This window comes from Arvicanthis niloticus, chromosome 2, assembly GCF_011762505.2.
Source record: "Arvicanthis niloticus isolate mArvNil1 chromosome 2, mArvNil1.pat.X, whole genome shotgun sequence".
Taxonomy (NCBI): Eukaryota; Metazoa; Chordata; class Mammalia; order Rodentia; family Muridae; genus Arvicanthis; species Arvicanthis niloticus.
This window is the reverse complement of record NC_047659.1, coordinates 7,091,745-7,112,930: the sequence shown is the minus strand read 5'-3', so window position 1 is coordinate 7,112,930 and position 21,186 is coordinate 7,091,745. Positions and strand designations below refer to the sequence as shown.

Here is a 21,186-nt window from a genome sequence, read left to right as displayed (position 1 = left end):
TAAGAAAATCAGGTGAAATCCTTCAATTTCTGGACACTAGCCATTACTCATTTTTCTACCTAATGTAAAACGCAGTCTGAGGGAGGTGTGGTGGCTCCCACCTAGCTCCAGCATTTTGAAAGATGAGGTAGGAACACTGTGAGCTTGAAGTTAGCTTAGGCTACAACATTAATATTCAAGGAAGAGAGTGGGGAGGAGAGAAGAAAAAGAGGAAGAGAAGAAGAAACTTTAGGTCTGGGATCCCCTCCCGACTCCCAGAAGTACCTTCTGACTGCTCCGGTCCTTCTGCTTCCAAACCAGCTGTGACAGTACCAAACACTTGCGTCTCCCAGTCCCTGAGTCTCTCTCTGCTCCTTTCAGAGGACCCTAGGTCAGATGCTCACCTCTTTGCAGTGCTGTTCCCTCAACAGATCTCGGAGGGTACGGTTGGTCTCCTCAAAGGTACTCAGCTTCTGCAGGAGAAGTTCCTTCTGCCTCGTTAAGGTGTTGATGTCGGTGCAAGTCATCTGTTTCTCCTGGAGGAGCAGCGTATGTTACACAACAGGGGGAGACAGGCAGAGTGCTGCAACAAGTGGAGGTGCCAGGAAGCCAAGACACAAGGGACTGAGGCACAGGTTTCAAGGACAGGTGTCCTGAAATGGGTGTGGGGAAGGGGAGAGTGGAGGGGTGATGGGAGTGCTCGGCCTAAATGAGTGTGGTAAGGGTAGGCTTCCTGCAGGAGGCAAGAGAGATGGCAATATTTGGTGGCTGACACTCGCAGGAATCAACCACATGCCTTGACTCACTGTGATCCCAAGTGGCCCATGATTTGGTCTCCTTAGATGCCCTGATCAACAGAGGTCATCTTCAAGGGACCAAGGCCCAGGAAGTGAGAGTGTGGGGGGGTTGGGAATGAGCAGTTAGGTGTGCCCTCCCCCAGCCTGGAGATGTCATAAAGTCAGTCTGATGACTTCGTAAAGCCCCCACCCCCACCCCACCCCCACCCATCCTATGGCTCCACCTACGGTTTTCAGCTTTCCGATGGTATCCTTCAAGGCCATGACTTGCTTGGCTGCAGCTGCTCCATCCATTTCAGCCTCCACCAGTTTGGACATGAGGCATTCCTTCTCCTGCTGGAGGTGTTTCTTTTGAAGCCTGGGGCCAGAAAAACAGGATTCCTGAGAGATAGCAGGGCCCAGCCTCCCCAGAGCTCTGATGCCCACACCTCACAATGGCCTGAGAGTCTCCCTTCCTGCCGAGAAACAATGAAGAAGAGGTGCAGACAGCTCTTCCTGCCCAGGTAGCCTTCTGGATGGATGAGGGCCCAGAGACATACCTGCTTCAATATGAGAACAGAGGCTCTGCCCAGGGGTCCCATGGCCTTGACTATCAAGACTGCCTCCATGTTCTTGAGCTCACTCGCCCCATCTCATCAGTTGTTCTGGCTGTTTGAGTATGGTTCTCTGATAGCTATGGCTAGCTTGGGGACTTGCTATGTCGAAAGGATTGGGCTTTAATTCCCAATCCTGGTGGATCTACCTCCTGGTACTGTGTCTACAGACATATACAGCCATGCCTGACCACTGCTCAGCACATTCTCAAAGTGTTACCCAACAGGCTAGAGGGTTGTGGCTCAGAAGTAAAGCACTGAGCATGCTCAGGCCTTGGATTCTATACCTACAAGTATGTGTGTGTCTGAGTGTGTGTGTCTGTGTGTGTGTATATATATATATATGAATAAAAATAAAGTCATGCCAGCGCTCCAAGCCCTGGAATCTCTGTGGCAGCTTTCACCCTCTGCAGCCAGCCTTAACTGACTTCCTATTGCTCAGGGTAAAGGATGTCTACTCTGGGTTTCCCCACAAAAGGATCTCCATACTTCTTTTCCAGTGCTTGCCTGCCTAAGCCCACAGTCCCATCTCCCCAACAGCCCATTTAAAGGAGTTTCTCTATCCATTAGCCACACCCACCACCACTAGGACCTTCTTTTCCTCCAAGGACAGCCATATGCTGTGCTTGCTCCCCACAGGCACCACCAGAGCTGCCTCCCTCCACTGTCTTCATTTTGCTTCCAGGGCTCTGGGCCAGCAGGAAGGCCTGAACTCCGCCGGGGTCCCTTACATGGTGAAGTCCTTCTCCTCCTTGATGCGCTCGATGTTGTGTCTGAGCACCGTGTTCTCATGCTCCGTCTCTGCAAGCTCGTGTGCTACCTCCTCCAGTTCTTCCTTCCTCTCCTCCAGGAACCTTTTGGCCATTTGGCGTTCACCTTTCTGCATCTTGACCTTGGAAAGGGGACACAGGAAAGGGAAACCAAAAGGATAGCTTGTCCCTGAAGACCCATTGCTACATGTAACCCTACTAAGAAAAGTGACAGGGCTCCGTGTCTGGGAGCTTCTGGACATTGTCCCAGCAAACAGTCACACAAACATTGACTGCTTCTCCTCCTGCGGGCATACACTCTACCCTGTCGATCCATGAAGAACCTGAGTACAAAGAAGCTGAGTGATGCGTGCTAACCAGGGTGGGGCCAGGCAGCAACAGTAGTACAGTTGGCATGTCACAAAAAAAGCACAGTGGCTATGGAGTAAGAGGGCCTGTTTGCCAGAAAGGTCTTAAAGAACCTCTAGTAGAGTAGAGAGTTAAAAAGACAAGTACCTTAGCAGTCAGGACCTGGCTTTTAATGCCAGCACTTCCTACTTCCTGGTCAGAGTCCACATGTGGGCTGTTTCCAGCTCCATTTCCATCTCCCTCCCCACAAGTGTCCCAACACATGTGGAGAGAGATTTCCTTTGTCTCCTCTACTCCTGTTCAGCTTTTCTAAGCAGCAAAGGCTGTGCTCTCTGCTCTACAGACACTTTACCTGGGTGGAAGCACTGAGCCAGGGAGCAGCACTCCTCAAACTGTAGCCCTCAGTAGGCACTAGAGGATGGCTCAAGTCTGAGGCCACCGGAGCTACATAGTGAGCCGATGCCTCACACACCAAAACAAACAAGGGCTAACACCAGGACCCTCGATAATGCGAACCCAATCTGGCTGCCCACGGAGAGTACCAGAAAAGCTAACAATTCAGAGAGGGCTCCAGTATGGTGGGAACTCAAGCTGACCACTGACCACTCCAAATAGATGCCCTGGAACGGCTTGCTGAGGGGCAGATGGGAGGCCGGCAGAGGCAGCCTGATGGAAGGAAGCATTCACGGGCTAAGAAGCTTAACCCAACATGTTTGTTCTCAGGGTAGCAGCTGTGCAGCCCAGCAGCTCCCTCACCTCAGATTTGAGACAACCGACCGCGTTCATTAGACTGTCAATCTTCTTATCGTAACGGTTCATTTTACAGTGACCTGAATCGTCGTCTTCTGTAGAAAGGTCACTTAATCGCATCACCGAGACCAGCTTTTCTGAAGATGGTGGTGTGATCTCCAGGCAATGAGGTGGATTCTGATGCAAAGGAAGGAGAGACACATAGCTGCTAAGGCCAAGCCTCTGACAGAATTCCATTGAAGTTATTTGCTCACTCGAGGCTTGCTGACGGCTAAAATGGCTGGCAGAGCCAACACAAGCCAATGTCAACCCAGAGGTCCTGCCCAGGTACCAACCACTCCAGACCCTCCTGAAGGAAACATTACCTGCCCAAGTCTAAATGATGGTTTTGAAGAATTTCTAACGTTGAAAAAAAAGGCATGGGTTAGAATATTAAGTTATAAAGAAGGCCAGGTTTGCGTGCTGTGTGCCTGAAGAGTTCCAGCTACTTGGAAGGCTGAGACTTCCAGAAGAGGAGCTCAAGATTAGATCAGGCAACATAAAGAAACATTCTACCTTTTAAAAGAGAAAAAGAGAGAAACAAACACATGGTGGTTCAAGTGGTGATTGCACACCTTTAATCCCAGCACTCAGGAGGCAGAGGCAGGTGGATCTCTGAGTTCAAGGCCAGCCTGGTCTCCAGAGTCCCAGGACAATCAGGGCTACACAGAGAAACCCTGCCTCCAAAATCTGAAGAGAAGTGACATATCTCTTCTAGCTTCCAAGACATACATACAGTACTTTACATACACTCAGGCAAAATACCTATAAAATAAAACTTAAAAGAATACGAGAGCTGGAGAGACGGCTCAGCAGTTAAGAGTGTGTTACTGATCTTGCAGACAGCCAAGTCTGCTCCCAGGACATCAGGTGACTCCCAGCTACCTTTAAGTCCATTCCAGGGAAACTGGTGCCCTCTTCTGGTTTCCTGAAATATATGCGCACACTCACATGTATATACTCTGTAATCAAACCACTGAGGAGGCAGAGGCAGGTGGCTCTCTGTAAACTCAAGGCCAGCTTGGTCTACACAGTAAGTTCCAAGCCAGCCATGGATATACATATATAAGCCAAATTAGATATATATAATTTAAAAATAAGACAAAGCAAAACAAGAACAATAAAGAGCTGGGGCTATAGCTCAATGCCTACCATATACATGGCCCTAGGTTCAATCCCTAACACAAAACAAGCAGCTGGGAGCAGCGGCACACAACTGTGATCCTAGCACTTGAGAGGTGAAGACAGGAGGATTATATAAATTCAAGGTTATTCTCCACTACACCGTTAAGTTCAAGGTCAGCCCTGACTTCATGAGACCCTGTCTCAGAAACACAATAAAAATTAACACTACATCTTTAGTCCCAATTACTGCAAAATTGGAAGCAGGAGAATCACTTGAGCCTACAGATTTAGGTCAGCCTGGGCAACACAGCCAGAACTCATCGAAGTAAGTGCTTTAACCCCTAGCAATGCGAAAACAAAAAAGTTACAGAAACAGCTTACGTAGTCCTAAGAAAAATGTGCCTTAATTCTCACTAACAGCAAAGGAATGAGGCCACTCTGAGATGACAACAAGAGTAGAGTATGAATATGACTCTCTTTCTAAAACAGCAATAGCCTAGAGGGGTAGCTCAGGGAGTGGAACACTGGCCCAGGACACACAGAGCTTTTATTTAATCCTGAGCACCATGAAAAACAAAGCAGGGCCAGAGACATGGCTCAGCAGTTTAGAGCATTTGCTGACATGGCTGCTCACATCTCTCTGCAACTCCAGTCCCAGGGGTTCCGACACCCTCTCTGGCCTTTGCTGGCACTGCATGCACATAGTACAAGGACATGTATCTAGGCAGGCAGACACGCACATAAAAATCAGTACATTTTTAAAAAAAGAAAAGAAAAGAAAAGAAATCCATGCCAAAGTGAAACTGTGCTGGTGGGAAACAGGAAGGCTTGATGAGACTAGGCCAAAGGGTAAACGAAGTGGAAACCAGGCCCAGTATGATCTACACAGGGAGTTTCACCTCAGCATACAATGAGACCTGTTCTCAAAAAAATTTTTTAAAAAGGGCTAGAGAGATGCTTAAGAGTACCAGCTGCTCTTTCAATTTCCAGTACCCACATGGTGGCTCACAACCACCTGAAATGGGATCTAATCCCCTCTTCTGGTGTGTGTGAAGACAGATTACTCATATACATAAAGATAAATATTTCCAAAGATGTTAAAAGACTGAAAACACTTAGATCTTTTTTCCAAAGACAAGTACTGGGGAAGGGGATCCGCTAAGAGCTAGGGGTGTCGCTCAGTGGTAGAGTGTACACTTGGCTGAGACTGCACCAACCTCCAGCACCACCATGAGCAACGGATCAAACAACAATACCTCAGGTGGGGCTGGAGTAGTGGCTCAGTGTTAAGAGTACTTGTTGCTCTTGCAGAGGAGCCAGGTTTGACTCCCAGCACTCACAGGATGGTTCATAATGGCCTATAAATCCAGTTCTAGAAGATCTGATTTCTTTCCTGAGCTCCATGGGCACTACATGTCCCTGGAACTGCAATTCTGGTCAATTCTGGGAACTGAACCCAGTGCTTTTGCAAGAGCACAGATGATGCTCAATTCCCAACATCAGTATGGTAGTCCACAACCATCTGATTCAGGGGATCTGATGCCCTCTTCAGACCTGTGCGACACCAAGCACACACATGATGCACATACATACAATACAAGCAAAGCACTCACATGTAAAATAAAATCTGAAATAAATAAAGTGCCCTCAGGAATTATAGTGGCTCTGGTTTCTATTTCTGGCTCTATCCCAAGTATGAACTTCCTTGGACCTTTCTCTTTTGTTCAAAATGTAAAGCAGGAGATCAGGGCTTTCCAGGCATCACCAGGACAAGGATGGAAGCCAACCCAAAACAAAACAAAGCAGGAAAAGCTGTCTCAACTCCTGGGAGAGTCTGGTCAAGTCACCTCTCCAGGAAATCTCTAGAATTAAGCTTCTAGGCAAGGGAGCAGAACTACTTCTCCCAGAAACCCATAGGAATAAGAAGGTTAATTTCCGCAGCATCTCTCTCTTTTTTAAGCTGTGTGTGTGTGTGTGTGTGTGTGTGTGTGTGTGTGTCTGTCTGTCTGTCTGTCTGTCTGTCTGTCTGTCTGTCTGTGTTTATACTTGTGCATACCATAGTGTACACATGCAGGTCAGAGGAAAGCTTTGTGAGGCTGATTCTTGCCATCTATGCCTCCATGATTTACAGGAATTTAGCTCAGGTCACAGACTTCAACGGTCACACTACACCTTTACCCACTGAGCTACCTAGGCAGCCACTCAGAGCAACACCTCTTCCATTCTATCATGTGGGTCCCACGACTAAACTTGGGATCATCAGACTTGGCTGCTGCAAGTTCTTGTACGCACAGAGCAGCTTGTTGCCAGCCCCACCCCCACCGTTTTTTGTTTTGTGTTTTTTTTTGAGACAAGGTTTCTCTATGAAGCCCTGGCTCCTAGAATTCCTGGCTCTGTAACTGGGCTGGCCTCAAACTCAGATCTACCTAGCTCTGCCTCCTGAGTGCTGGGACTAAAGCCTCTTTTACATTTTTCTAAATGAAGTCTCACACAGCAGCCCAGGCTATCCAGTGCTAAGATTATAGACATAACCCATTATTTGCTAGGCAAGGCAGGAGGGTGGATCCAGGCTGGCCTGACTTCACTGTGTAGCCTAGAATGGCCTCAAGCTTCTAACAATCCTCCTGTCTCATACTTCTCCATGCTGACAGCAGAGCTGTGAGCGGCAATGCCTCACAAGCTTTGATTTTTTTTCTACTGACAGAGGGTCATGTAGCCTAGGTTGGCCTCATGCACAATGATCTTGCCTTGGCCTCCGCAGTACTTGGCTTGCATACCTGAGCCTCTACACAGGCCCAAGCCTCTTCACTTTAAAAAAAAGGGGGGGTGGGTTTGTTTTGTTTTTTGTTATTCCAAACATGATTTCTCTCTATAGTTCTGTCCTGGAACTCACCTATAGACTAGGCTGGCCTCAAACTCAGAGATCCGTGTGTCTCTGCCTCTCAAGTGCTGGGACTAAAGGTGTGAGTCACCATTGCCAAGCTAGAAAATTATTTTTCACAATATATGATTGCATGTTAGGCATGGTGGCACACGCCTTCAATCCCAGCACTCAGCAAGCAGACACAGTGAGCTCTACATAGAGACCCATTCTGAAAAAGCAAAACAAACAAAGGAAAAGTAGTATAATATATGATGCTTATTAACAGAGACTTTGCAGGCATGGCAGGTGGATCACTGAGTTCAAAGCCAGCTAGACTCTATAAAGAATGCCAGGCCAACTAGAGTGGCATAGACTGTTACAAAATTAAATAACAGAATCTGAACATGACAAAAAAAAAAAAAAAAAAAAAGAAAGAAAGAAAGAATAAAAAAATAAAAAGAACCTAGATCTGACCCTCAGAAGCAAAAGTTAAATATACAAATATACAGTATAATAAAGTTTAGCAGAGATGGAAGCTGGGTGTGCTGACAGGTACCTGGAATCCTAGCAACTTGGATGTGGAGACAAAAAGATCAGTTCTAGGACACTCTCAGCTATACAGACTTCAAGGCCAGTTGGGACAACATGAGGCTGTCTCATAGAACAGAAGGAAACAACGGTAACACATGCCATGCTGGGAGGTAAGCAGCATGCACCACAGTGTACAGATCCTCCCAGCATGTGTAAATCAGTCTATGCATGCACATAAGATACAGACACATCGCTTCTATACAAAGACAGCCAAACTTTACACAGTAGAAAAACCAACTCTCTAAGTTACCCTCTGACCGGCATGCACCTGCAGACACAAATAAATAAATGTGATTTTTAAAGTATCTAGAGAGATGTAGCTCAGTTGCTACACACACATCTTTTTAATTTTTAAAAAGGACAGGAGCTGGGTGTGTGGCACAGGCATTTAATCTCAGCATTCTTGAGGCAGAGGGCAGGTGCATCTCTGGGAATTCAAGGTCAGCATGGTCTATATTGTGCATTCCAGGACAGCCAGAGTAATACATAATAGAGACCTGTCTCAAAAAAAGGGGGTAGGAGGGTGTGCTGGAAGGCTGGGCATGATAGTACATGCCATATTATCTTAGGAGAGGCAGGCAGATCTCTGACTATGAAGCCAGTGCGAGCTACACAGTGAGTTTTAGGCCAGCCAGGAATAAACAATAAGACCCTGTCTCAAAAAGTAAGAGCAGGTCTGATGAAGAGAAACAGCTCAGCATTGAGAGAGTGCTCTGTTCTCATAGAGAACTGGGATTCAGTTGCTGGTACCCATATCCAGTGATTCAGAGCCACTGCCATTTGTAACTGACTCCAGGGCAATGCAAAGCCTCTGAGAACCTAGGCACCCACACAAGTCCACTTTCATAGATAAATATATAAAACTAAATCCTGAGGCTGGAGCGATGGTTCTGTACTCAAGAGCACTGGTTGCTTAATACATATATAAAAATAAATATTGGGGCTGGAGCAATGGTTCCCTAGTTAAGAGCACAGGCTACTCTTCCCGAGGGACCAGGTTTGATTTCAGCACCCACATGCTAGCTCACAAGCTAGCATGTTACCATCCACCAAGTTACAGTTACCATCTATAACTCCAGTTCCAGATGCCCTTTACAGGCCTCCATGGGCATGAGGCACACAAGTGGTACATTCTCAACTAAATAGCAAGTTTGAAGCCAGCCTAAGCTACCTAAGACCCTGTTTCAACAGCAACAATGTCTTAAAAACTTCTTGGTATCAGTGTGCTGATGACACGGGATAACTTTAATCTTTTACATCCTTCTAAAATTTCTATTTTTACTGTTTTTATTTTTTTTAAAGATTTAGATCTTTGTTTATTTACTTAGTTATTTAGAAGTAGGGTTTCTCTGTGGTCATGGCTACCCTAGAACTTGCTCTGGAGACCAGGCTGTCCTCAAACTCAGAGATCCACCTGCTTCTGCCTCCCAAGTGCTGGGATTAAAGGCACATGACACTACTGCCTAGCTGATTTACTTATTTTTAATGTATGTGCATGCATGTTTTGCCTGCTTGCATGTCTGTGCAACATGTGTGTGCCTCGTACATGCAGAGGCCAGAAGAGGGTATCCCATGGAAGAAAGCGGTATGACTTAAGTCAGGGACATGGGTACCACGTGGGTGCTGGGACTGACCCAGGTCTTCTGCAGGAAGTCAGTGCTCTTATCCCTGAACATCTCTCTGGCTTTAAACTCCTTTCCATCCAATAAAAATGACACCTTGCTATTTTTGTTCCAATTTCTTTATTTTTGATTTTGAGACAAAGCCTCACTAAGTCCTAGCTGGCCTCTAACTCTTAGCAATCCTCCTGCTTCGGCCTTCCAAAAGCTGGGATTATAGGCACTCACCATGATATCTGACACTTCCCTGTAAATGACTGTTTCAGGTTTTTTTTTTTTCTTTTAGTTGGTTGGTGGGTTGGATTTTTGAGACATGGTTTCTCTGTCTAACAAGCCCTGGCTTTCCTGGATTTGCTTTGTAGACCAGGCTGGCCTCACATTCACAGAGATCCACCTGCCTCTGCCTCTTGACTTCTGGAATTCAAGATATGTATAACCACACTCAGCAAGATTTTACTTTGCAATGATGACTACTGAGGTAGTAAAATGGTGTTAAGGGAGCATTTTTATTTCAGCCTTCTTTTGAGGGTGCAGTACCTTTCAGGAGGGCAATACCAGGGCGCTGAACCCAGAGCCTCACACATGCTAAGCATGCACTCAAGTGAGCTACACCCCCAGTCAGAAATGCCCATCTTCCTCATGTTTTTATACTGTTCATAACATTTCCCGTGCATTCCAGAGGACACCCAGATTCCCTGTGAATAAACTGGCAAAGAGTCAAATCCATGTGGTATGATTATGAATGTCACAATTATATCCATTTTGGAGGGTGTCTCATTTTCAGAATAACAAACTGTAAGAAAAAGACTAAGAAAACAACTGACGCTAAGAGATCAATCAGGCTGAGCAAGTTCTGTGTACGTCAAGCCATCACCATGTAACCCTGACCAGTCTGAAATTTAGTAAGTAAATTTACTTAGTAAGTAGACTAGGTTGTCTTTGAACTCAGAGAGTCACCTGCTTGCTTCTGCCTTCCAAGTGCTGTGCGCTAGAATTAAAGGTATTGGCAGCTTATTAAAGCGTTATTTTGAAGTCTTTACTTCTACTGATGATGAGGAGTTTGTTCAGAACAAAACTGAAAGCTATTTTAGCCTTTTCTTATCATTGAGTTCTTCACTGCTGTTGAGAACAGAACTGAGTGAGCTTTAAAGAAATAAGGACATGTCTTTCTAGGCTTGTAGCTAGAACCCATGCTGACAACGCATGGTGCAAGTCTCAAGAAATGCACCGTGTGTAAATCATTAGATGGATGGCTGATTAAGGCTGCTGGAAGATGAATGCATGGGTGGTTGGATGGACAGATGGATGAGTAGGTGGGTGGGTGGGTGGATGGAAGGATGGATGAGTGGGTAGATGGATGAGAGGGTGGAGGGATGGGTGGATGGATGGACAGATGGGTGGGTGATTGAGCACAGTACATGTGGAAACACTGTTAAGGTATAGCATAAGAAACATATTCTCTTGGCTACTAATACTGAAGTTAATTCATTTGTTCCAAAGCAGTGTGGATGAGATACTTGCATCATCCATATGGCCAGACACATTTTCTTGCCTATTTTATAGGTTGGTATATGTACATGTGCCCACATACCCAACCTCAATGTTAATTATACTTCAGATACTATGACAGACACGTAAATCTATGTGGCAAAGCAGAGGCTAAGTTCAGTCTCCAGAATGAGACAGAGTCCTGACTCCAGCTCTGCTGCTCTCTCTGTGAGACTCTGGGCAAGTCAGCTCCCAGCTATTTCATTTCTACAGTGGGACAGCAAGACCTACCACACAGCAAAGCTACAAGAGTGTAAGTGGTGCTGTAAGCTTTCAGGGTTTACAAAGGCACTCAATAAATGAGGCTCACTGGAATTTCTGCAATCATACCAAGTCTGAGGCCTGTTAGAATCTGACTGACCAGTCCAAGAAGAGAAGCCTGAACAAGACTGAGCCTACCTCCCACTTGCATCCCACATGCCGGGCAGATGATTTTCCAGGGGGCATCCAAGGTACCTTGGTTTTCACCCGGACACTCCGCCGTACATTCACGGTGTCCCCTTTCATTCCGCGCTTATGAGATTTCTGTGGGGAGGGACAAAACTAGAATCATCTCCAGGCCCAGCTGCCCAGTGTCACTCTGGTGGCATATACCACCTTTGCAGGGGGCCTCTTCTGAGTAATGTTACTGTTGCTGCTGCTGCTGCTACTGCTGGAAACCAGAGGCCTACCTTCTTACCAGCCAACTGACCTCCAGAAAAAAAAGTGTCTCCCAAACCTTTGGAGTCAGAAGTGCGAGGAGGCTGGGCCGGGAGACAGTGCCCTGATCCACAGCCGTGACCTTGCCCCGCTGCCATGCTCCTACCTGGCTGCTGGCTGCTGATGGTTTCGGGAGTTTTTTTATGTGGACGTGGACAGGAGTGTTCTCATCCACGTGAACATGTAAGGGGGGAGTTGAAGATCGGTCCTTCATGGTTCACTTCTGGCAGGCAGGGGAGGGCAACACAAAAAAGATCGATCTGTGGATGAGTAAACTGGGCATAAACACAGAGCTCAGAGGCTTCTGGGGACACCTGAATGCTCGGCCACCAAGTGAGCAGGACAGCTGCCAACTACTGGCATGCAGGCAGGAAGCAAGGCTGGTGTGTCACTTAGGCAAACTCTGCAGAGGTCTCAGCTGAAGCCTCCAGGTCTGCTCAGGACAAGGTTCTCTAAAAGCACAAGCAGGGTCCTCAGAGCTGCAGCTCCAGCCAAGCCAGATAGATTAGGCAGCTCCTCCTTGGACTTAGTATAGGTCAGCCGCAAAGCTGTATCTTTCAATCAGGCATGCGAATTAGTATGGAAACACTCAAAATGGTTAAGGTACAGATACATGCAGGCCACATGCAAGTAAGATACTAGGGCACAGAGGCCAGTGAGGATGCCAAGTGTGAGAAGGTTGTACAGATTCCAAAGAAAACACAAGCAGAGCCGTACCCCAGGAAAAGCCTTGCCAACCAGCAGCTCCCATCCCATCTCTCTCTCCTACTTTTGAATTTTTTCTTTTTCCTTTTCAAAATGTCTGCTCTAAAGCTGTTGGGATTTCCCTGGAAGGATATCCAGACAACCTCCTCACACCTGGGTCTTTTAGCCGCAAGCAGGTCATGCTGTGCAGAGCCCACGGGCAGCCACAAGCAGAGGTTTGCAGAAGGGGTTCTGTCGGTGCTGCTGTGAGAGTCACCTACCGTCACAGTTACACTGGGTGCGCCACAAGGTGTTCTCAAGACTTTTTTCTGTGTGAGACTCGTTACTCCGTTCTTCCCACACGATGGAAACCTGCACCCGGGCACAAGAACCAGATTATGAACAGAAACTCAGGGCTCTTCTATATCTCAGCTCTTGGGAAATGACACACTGCATGTGGTGGCTATTGAGTTGGCAGCCAGTCTCGACTCCCTTGGCTCCCTGTAGATGAGCACAAGGCACTCATGGTGTGCCCAGCAGGAGGATGGATACAAGGTGAAGGGTGCCTGGCCTTTTAAACCTGCCATCGCATCACATGGATTGTGACCTTGTGCTGAAAGCCTACCTGTCATCCTATCAGGTGACCAAGGCACCAGTCTCAACAAGGGTTACAGTCCCCAAGTTCCTCTGGGGAAGTGTTCAGTGAAAGGTTAACCAAAGAGACATGCAGCTCAGGAGCGAAGTCACTGTGTCACAAGCTTGTAAAAGGAAGGCTCACACGTTTGCTGGAGCACATGAAGACCCCACTTCCCAACATAGTCCACTCACTGCTCATGCAAGAGCCTTGCTTGTACATATGCAACCCGACATGACAAGCACAAAACAGCCAATACTGTGCTCCAGAGTTAGCAGTCCAGCCCAGGTCCAGGCTGGGGGAAAACGGCCTGGAATGATCAAAGCTAACCTAGCCCACTGCCTCCTTACAGTCCCCGAATAGTCTTCTGCTGACCTCACCAACTCTCGGGGGGAAAAGACTTGGAACCTGAAGCGCCAGCACTGGGGTAGGCACTTTGCTCGGTTCACTTACACATAACTATTGACTGAGCCGGACGTCACTTGAAGAAAAAATGTTCCCCCTTCTACCTACTCGTGCTATCCCTGCTCACTGCGACACTAGTTTTAGAGGCGATATGGTGGGAAATGCTTTTAAGCCACCACATGGGACATGGAGGCAGGAGAACCAGGAATTCAAGGACAACCTTGGCTACCCAAGGAGTCTGAAGCCAAGCTGCACTCAGAGCGTAAGACTCGGTTAAGAGTGTTCTTGCTTGCTACTAGGAAGTTGTAGGCAGTGAGCCTATGTTGTCTTTACTCCTCCCCTTTCAAGGTCACTTTTAAGTGTTTTTGGTCCAGACTTTCAGTACCTGGGAAACTAAAAAGAAGTTTCCATTGAGCCTGGCCTGGGGAGCCCTGACCACCTTTCCCTGCCCTACTGCAAAGGCGCCCCCCACATTGGCTGTACCTGGGGGAGCCGCCTGAGGATGAGGCAGACATGGCTAAGCATCAAAGCCGAAAAGTTGGGCAATTGGGTCGGCAGGCTCTGCTCAGGGGGACCCAGAGGGGCTTGCCAATGAGAATCTCAGGGGCCGGGCATCAAACGTCCTCTCTCTGAGGGGAGGAGGGTGGAAGCTTTAGGGGTGGCAGTTGGATGAAAACTTGGGAGGCGCTCCTCTACTGTCCAAGTCGCACAGCAACTGTCCTGCCAAAGTGGGGAGGGAGGGAGACAGGAGAGGCTGAGCGACCTGCGGGGTGCCGAGTGCGCCGCCAGGAGGCAGGTGGAGGGCGCGGCAGGACAGTGAGGGGGCACGTCACTGAAAGGAGGACAACGACCAGCATGCCCAGGCCCCACCCGGGAAGAATAGCGGGCCGACGGCTTCTAGGGTTTAAACCTGAGGGCTGCCTGGCGTGCGAAGAAGGTGAGAACCGCTAGGCCCCAAGTGGGCCCCCCAGGGGCGGGAACCCGCGCAGGGAGCTGGAGGGATATTCGGTACGGTGCCCGGGCAACTGTCTCCTAGGTGAAGGGGCGTTCCCGGCAGAATAGCTACCAGGGAGAACCAATAGGTGGAAGGGGAGGAGCGGCGGCCTAGGCGGGGCGGCCTGGGTAGCCAGACCGCTCCAGGACCTCCCGCATCCCCGGAGCTGGCCAGGAGGGTCCCCGGAGGCCTGCCCACCCCGAGCGCGTATAACTGCTGCGGCCTAGCACGCAGAGAGCAGGGGTGGCCTCCGGGGAGGATGGGGCGTACGGCCACCCACCAGCGGGCAAGAGGGAACGGGGTTCTGCCCATAGAAGGGCGCAGCCCTGCCCGAGGGCAGCAGAGGAGGGAAAGAGCGCTGCCGATGGCCCGGAGGGGACGGAGGCGGCCGGCCCGCCCGTTAGCGGGAGGAGGAAGGGCCCGCGCCCAACGTGGAGCGGGGCGGGCCGGGTTCGGACGCAGGAAGGAGCGCGCCTAGACGCGGGGACGGTGCCCGGTCGAGCCAGCCCCGGGAGCGCGGGGCTTGAACCCGCGGCGCTCTACGCCCTGCCCCGCCGCGTGGCCTCTCACCAAGAGCGGCACGGCTGCGCCCAGAACCGTCTCCTTATGAAGTCGTTGAAGTCGGAGGCCAGGGTCGTGCCATGGAGACGCCGCGGCGGATGCAGTCCGGCTCCCGCGGCGGCTCCTCCCCGCTTCCGCCTCCTTTTCCGACAACCGGTCGGCAGCTCGCCCATTGGCCAGTTCAAACCCCCCCCGGAGCCTCTCGGGTTTCGCCATTTAGGCCCAGCCCCCAGCGTCACAGAGATGCCCCGCCCACACGGAACGCTCCGCCCACTTCCGGGTCACGAGGCCGGTCCGCCGCCCCGTCGTCAGGGATACACACGACGCCTCCCGCGCAGGCCAGCCTGCTCTTGCCCCACCGTTCAGGCCACCGCGTCCCCTCCGCCATTTTGCCCTGGTCCTCCTGACTCCTGAGCCCTAACGCGCTACCCTCGAAACACAGTAGGAAGCTGGACGCTGAGGGAGTCTGAACAAGCGACGGGCTGGGGCTTCTGGAAAGCCATCCCTGTGCCTATCCTCTCAGTGCAGACACCTTGTGCACACTACCCAAACTGTGCCCCTTTCCCACACGGCCCAAACAGAAGGAAGAGGCCGCCCTCCCCACGCCCCCGCCGCCCTCCCGCACACCGTACGCCGCTTCTATACGGACCTACTATGCTGAGGTTCTCTCTGCTGAGCCGCCATCTTCTCAACTATGCTTCCCTGTTAGCCAATCGTGGGGGACTGTCACGAGGCTCACGTTCCCGCCCTGGATTCTGGGAGACTTTAACAACCTCAAGGCCGGGTAGACCTCATTTCCTTGATACCTTAACTCCAACACAATAGTCGTGCTCCCACCAGCTCCTCCCTAGAGCATGAACCTTAACTACCTTCCCACCTTCAAAGCCGGCAGGGCAGTCTTACCATGTCATATTTATTCGTCAACCCTTGACGGTTCATTTTGTGCGTGCAACCCCTGGCTGGCCTGGAACTTGCTGCGCTTGAGCAGAAATCTGCCTATCTTTGCTTCCTGAGCGCTGGGATTATAGGAGTGCGCCACCAAGCCGAACCTGTTTTTTCTTTTGTTTTGTTTTTTGTTTTTTTCCATGCCAGTAATTTCAACAATGAAGCTAGAAGAATGCCATGAGTTGAAGGCCAGTCTGGATCCCTCAGTCCTAACTATCCCTGCCATCCTGAGTTTCCACAAGAGCATACACCTGGGCATAGGGACTCCGAGTTAGAGCCCTTGCCTGACCTGAACAAAACCCGAGATTCAATTTTCAGTACCACATACATGTTATAATCTCCACGAATAATTGTCTCCATGCTGTCCAGCAACCGTTCTCTCTAGACAATTACCAACAAAGGCTTTTCCAAACTTCTGTCTCTTCTGCATTCCATACATCAAGTTCCCCCATTTCATAGAGAAAAATCTACAAAATTAACATCTACATGCTTTCCCATCCTTAGCTGTCCTTCGGTTCCCTCTTCAGATGTATGTGTGCCTCTTGCTGCCTAAGATAAACCTCCTGCTTCAAGGTCCAGGTCAAACGTCTGTAAAGTGTCTCCTCTGTAAGCATGATACTACACACCTATAATCTCAGAAATCAGGAGGCTGAGGCAAGTCGATTTGGCCAGAAGTTGTGAGGCCAGCTTTGTCTATATAGCAAGACCTTCTTACAACTAATTAAAATAAACTGTTCTTTTGCTACCTCCAAATGGAATTGTTGCTCATTTCTTAGCGTGCCCTCATTCACTGAACTAAGTCTATGCTACATTCCAGGTACATTAGCACCTGCCATTCAGTCTCAAAGGGGTACATTGTCTACCATCCTAATGAAACCAGACAAAGCCTTTATGTTGTGTATTCCTTACTATAACAGTATAAACAATCTAAACAGTCCTCCCCAAGAGGCAGCTATTTCTGACTTCTGTATCAAAGAGTCTGAGAATGGGTGGTGAAAGAGGGAGTCGGGCTGGTGGTGGTGGATGCCTTTGATTCCAGCACTTGGGAGACAGAGGCAGGCAGCTCTCTCGAGTTTGAGGCCAACCTGTTCTACAGAGCTAGTTGTAGGACAGCCAAGGTTACACAAAGAAATCCTGTCTCAAAGAGCCAAAAAAAGAAAAAAGAAAAGCCTTTCCCAACACATAAACTGTAAAGAGGAAACATCCCTGGGCTGCTGGGAATTAGGGGGTTTGGGAGAGGCTGATGACAGAGACCCAAAGACACCCATAGTAAAGTGAGATGAGGAAGGAATCCAAAGGGGTTTGTTTTTGTACATACTTGGCAGGGCTGGAGAGCGGGCTCAGTGGTTAAGAGCACTGGCTGCTCTAGCAAAGCACCTGGCTTCTGTTCCCAGAACCCACAGGGTGGCTCACAACTATCTGTAACTCCAGTTCTGGGTGATCTGATGCCCACTTCTTATCCCTACAGGGAACTAATCATGAAGTTAGTGGGCATACACACAGGGAGATGAAACAATCATACAAGTGTACTTATAGCTAAGAATACAGTTGAAGCACATGCTAGTATTTAAAATGGCAGGGTGTTCTCTGAGTGCAAACCACTCTGAGAAGCTAGGTGGTAGCTTTCAAAGAGCTGCAACAGTCTTTCAGTTACTGTAATAGAGGGCAGACAGGGATAAGAGGAGATGGGAAGAGGGTGAGGAGGAGGGAGAAGGGAGGAACAAGACCTATCTTCTTAGGGCAGGCAGGAGATAGTTTCCAGAGGTGATGGTGTTGGAGACGCTGAGGCCCTGAGAGCTGTGTGACTGACGGGGAGGTGGGAGTTCTAAGCAGAGAGCAACAGGTATGGCGTAGTCACCCCAGGCCTGAGCACATACAGAACATTCTATAGGGCAACGCCGTGGAGTGCTCAGTCCTCTGAAGTGTTATGGTTGTGGTGGTGAGCAGTTCTGCCCAGGTTAGCAGAACTTGGCCATAAAGTGCCAAACAGGCCAGGCATTGGTGTCAGTTCTTAGACCCACAGTTCCTGAAGAGCTGTGGAAGGGTTTGAGTAAGAGTATAATAGCTTAGAATCTCCAATCTGGCAATAAGCAACGAAACAGGCATGGTGGGACACAAAGTGGTCTAGCACGAAAAAGAGGCAGGCAAGTCCCCATAAATTCCAGGGCAGGCCGGAGCTGGATAATGAAATTCTATCACAAAGAAAGAAAGAAGGGAAGAGAGAGAGAGAAAGAAGGAAGGAAGGAAGGAAGGGAGGGAGGGAGGGAGGGAGGGAGGGAGGGAGGGAGGGAGGGGGAAGGAAGGGAGAGGAAAAAAGAGATTCCACTCTGGTTGCACAAGAATGAGAAAGATGAGAAGGCACGTGGAGTGGCTGGAGAGATGGCTCAGTAGTTAAAATCTGTATATATGTACTCCTTTTGCAGAGGACTCAAGGCAGTACTCACTTTAGACAGGAAGCTTGCAGTTCAGGGATCTGACCTGCTCTTTTGGCCTCTGCAAATATCTGCACTAGTGTGTACACACCCATACAGACAAAATCAATTATTAAAAAACCGTTAAACTGCTAGGTGTGGAGGTATACCTTTAATCCCAGCACTCAGGAGGCAGAGGCAGGCAGATCTCTGAGTTCGAGGCCAGCCTGATCTACAGAGCAAGTTCCAGGACAGCCAGGGCTACACAGAGAAACCCTGTCTCAAAAAAAAAAAAAAAAAAAAAAAAAAAAAAAAAAAAAAAAAAACAAAGAAGAGGAGGATGTGGAGGACAAAGACGAAAAAGAAGGAAGAAGAAAGAAGGAGGGGGAGGAAAGCAAGAAAGAAAAGACTAAAGTAAAATGCATAGTCAAGGGCCAACAGGAAAAGGACCCGTCAGACATGTATGATGTAGTTCCCTTCTCTGTGAATTTCAAGGAGTCTTTGTGGACTCCAGTCCGAGTCCCAACTACACAACTCTGAACTGAGGGGTGTCTTATAGTCCCCTTGGCTAAGGCCTCTCCATTTACCCAAGGGCCTGAGCAGGTTGTTTCCATCCAAGAACACCTGCTCCAGGGCCACCACAGGCTTGCCCTGGGGAGATGCAATTAGTGCTACAGAGTGGGCCTGGCTGTTTCTTCCTGGTCACATCTTCGTGGAGGAGCTGGGAAAGAAAATTCTTCCAGGCCCTCAAGATTTGTCCTTGTTGGATCCTCTGAGCTGTCCCTCACTGCTTGTGAACCTTGGATGGATGCTGAGCTCAGCGGCTGCACTATAGCCAGAGTGTGATCCATGTACTGACAGCATAGCAGAGCTAGGGAACTTATTAAAAACACAAATCATTTGGTTGTGGTGGCTCACGCCTTTGATCCAAGCACTTGGAAGGAAGAAGCAGGTAGAGCTCTGAGTTCAAGGCCAGCCTGGTCTACAGAGTCAGTTCCAAGATAGTCATGGATACACAGAGAAATCCTGTCTTGAAAAACAAAACAAAAAGTAAATTAAAACAGGTCTGGATATGTGAACTAGCCTGGCCTCAAACTTGAGATGCCAATGCATCTGCTGCCCAGTGCATCACCACATTTATTATTTATTATTTTTAAAGATTTTAAAATTTTATTTATTTATTTAATGTACATAAGCACACTGTCCTTGAAACACCAGAAGAGGGCATCAGATCCAGTTACAGATGGTTGTGAGCCACCATGTGGTTGCTGGGAATTGAACTCATGACCTTTAGAAAAGCAGCCAGTGCTCTTAACCATTGAGCCATCTCTCCAGCCCCCTAAAGATTTGTTTTTAAGTGTGCCCGTGCATGTGTACACATGGGCACGCGGATGCACACATATTAGTGCAGGTACAAGAAGATTAGAGGAATGAGTTGGATCCCCTGAACTGGAGTTACAGATGAGTGTTAGCCATCATGTGGTGCTGGTGATTGAACCCAGGTCCTCTGGAGGAACAGACAGTGCTCTTGGTTGCTGAGCCATCTCTCCAGTCCCTACCATCACACTTTCATTGTTTTGTGGTGTCTGTTGTCTTTGGTACTGGTAATGGAAGACACCTGTGTGGGCTGGGCAGAGATTCCATACCCACATCCACCTGACACCCCATTTTTTATCAGTTTCATTTACTGCTGAATCCTTAGTACCCACCCCTACCCCTGCTCAGCCCCTGGGAGGTTAATCCAATTTTACAGGATGAATGAAAATGTTGCTTGTTCTATATAACAGCCATCCAGAGGGAAAGAGTTTCACCCTCAGAAGAACAAAATATCACAGCCTCACCTCTGGCCCAGAGTCCTCAGAGCCATGGCAGGTCCTGAACCTCTCTCTCTCCTGGAATGGAGCCCACTGACAGCTCAACCTCAGGAGCTTGTACTTTGATGGCTGGAAGAGTGAGAGGATCCCCTGTCTGGATTGTGGCTGCCTCAGCCTCTGCCAGTGCAGACAGGCTCCCTTCCTCAGAGGAGCCCCTTCCCCACCTGCCTACCATAGCAACCCTTGAACATGGTTATGTGAGCACCCAGTCCTGGCAGAGTCCTCCTGGTACCTCCTGAGGTTGAGCTGTGAAAGAACACTTGATAAAGGCATATATTAATATGATGCTATAGACAGTGGGAGACGAGCACTGAGCACTGACTTGGTTTGCTCTGTCTCACTGTTCTTCGCTAACAACATGCATGCATTGGTTTGACTTACATAGCATTGTTGAGTTCAACTTGTGATAACAGCACCATTGAGAGAAACTCACCCAAGAACTGTGCAAGGTTTCGGAGGCTGCTTGCCACTTCTGCAGCCTTGCCTCAGGCCCACTGGTGAACCTGGCAGTTTCTTTAGGATTGATCTACAGCTTCTGGATCATGCCTGGTGTCTGCTTGCTGAAAGGACTGGACTGTAACTGCTGGTTCCTGCCTGGTGTCTGCCTGCCTAGAGGCCTGGTCTGCAGCTGCTGAGTCTTATTTGGTGTTTGCTACAGGACTAGACTGCACCCAAAGATCAAGCTCACCCCCAAAGAACTACTGATGAACAGGTTCACTTCCCCCATATCCTAATAACCTTTCTCTTCTACTGCCTCTGCTGGGTGGTGGGCTAGAGGGGAGGCTTAAGTTGTTGCAAAGTATTTATGTAAGTTGCAAGATATTTATGCCTACAGGATTGAGTCTAAATTCCCCATACTCTCTTCTCCATTGTGGGTCCAGAAGAAGCAAAGAGCATTCTGACCCACAAGGTTAATGCTCTACCACTTGGTCCCTTCTGGTGGTGCTATTTTTTAGG

The 21,186-nt window shown here is 48.8% G+C and overlaps 1 protein-coding gene across 24 annotated transcripts in view; it reads right to left on the bottom strand.

The window, feature by feature from the left end:
* The window catches only part of Odf2 (outer dense fiber of sperm tails 2), a 45,354-nt gene extending 29,480 nt beyond the window's left edge, over positions 1-15,874 (bottom strand). For 3 of the 24 annotated variants that reach the window (XM_076928371.1, XM_076928385.1, XM_076928384.1), the window contains exons 1-7: positions 15,009-15,188; positions 12,687-12,777; positions 11,422-11,547; positions 3,244-3,414; positions 2,101-2,261; positions 1,005-1,134; positions 385-515 (exon numbers count right to left, since the gene is read on the bottom strand). In XM_076928371.1, coding sequence (XP_076784486.1) covers positions 385-515; positions 1,005-1,134; positions 2,101-2,261; positions 3,244-3,414; positions 11,422-11,547; positions 12,687-12,777; positions 15,009-15,172 — 974 coding nt within the window. In that variant the 5' untranslated portion in view covers positions 15,173-15,188. The other 21 variants (XM_076928372.1, XM_076928380.1, XM_076928378.1 and 18 more) reach the window with 20 other exon arrangements.
* Positions 15,875-21,186: the final 5,312 nt, after the last annotated feature.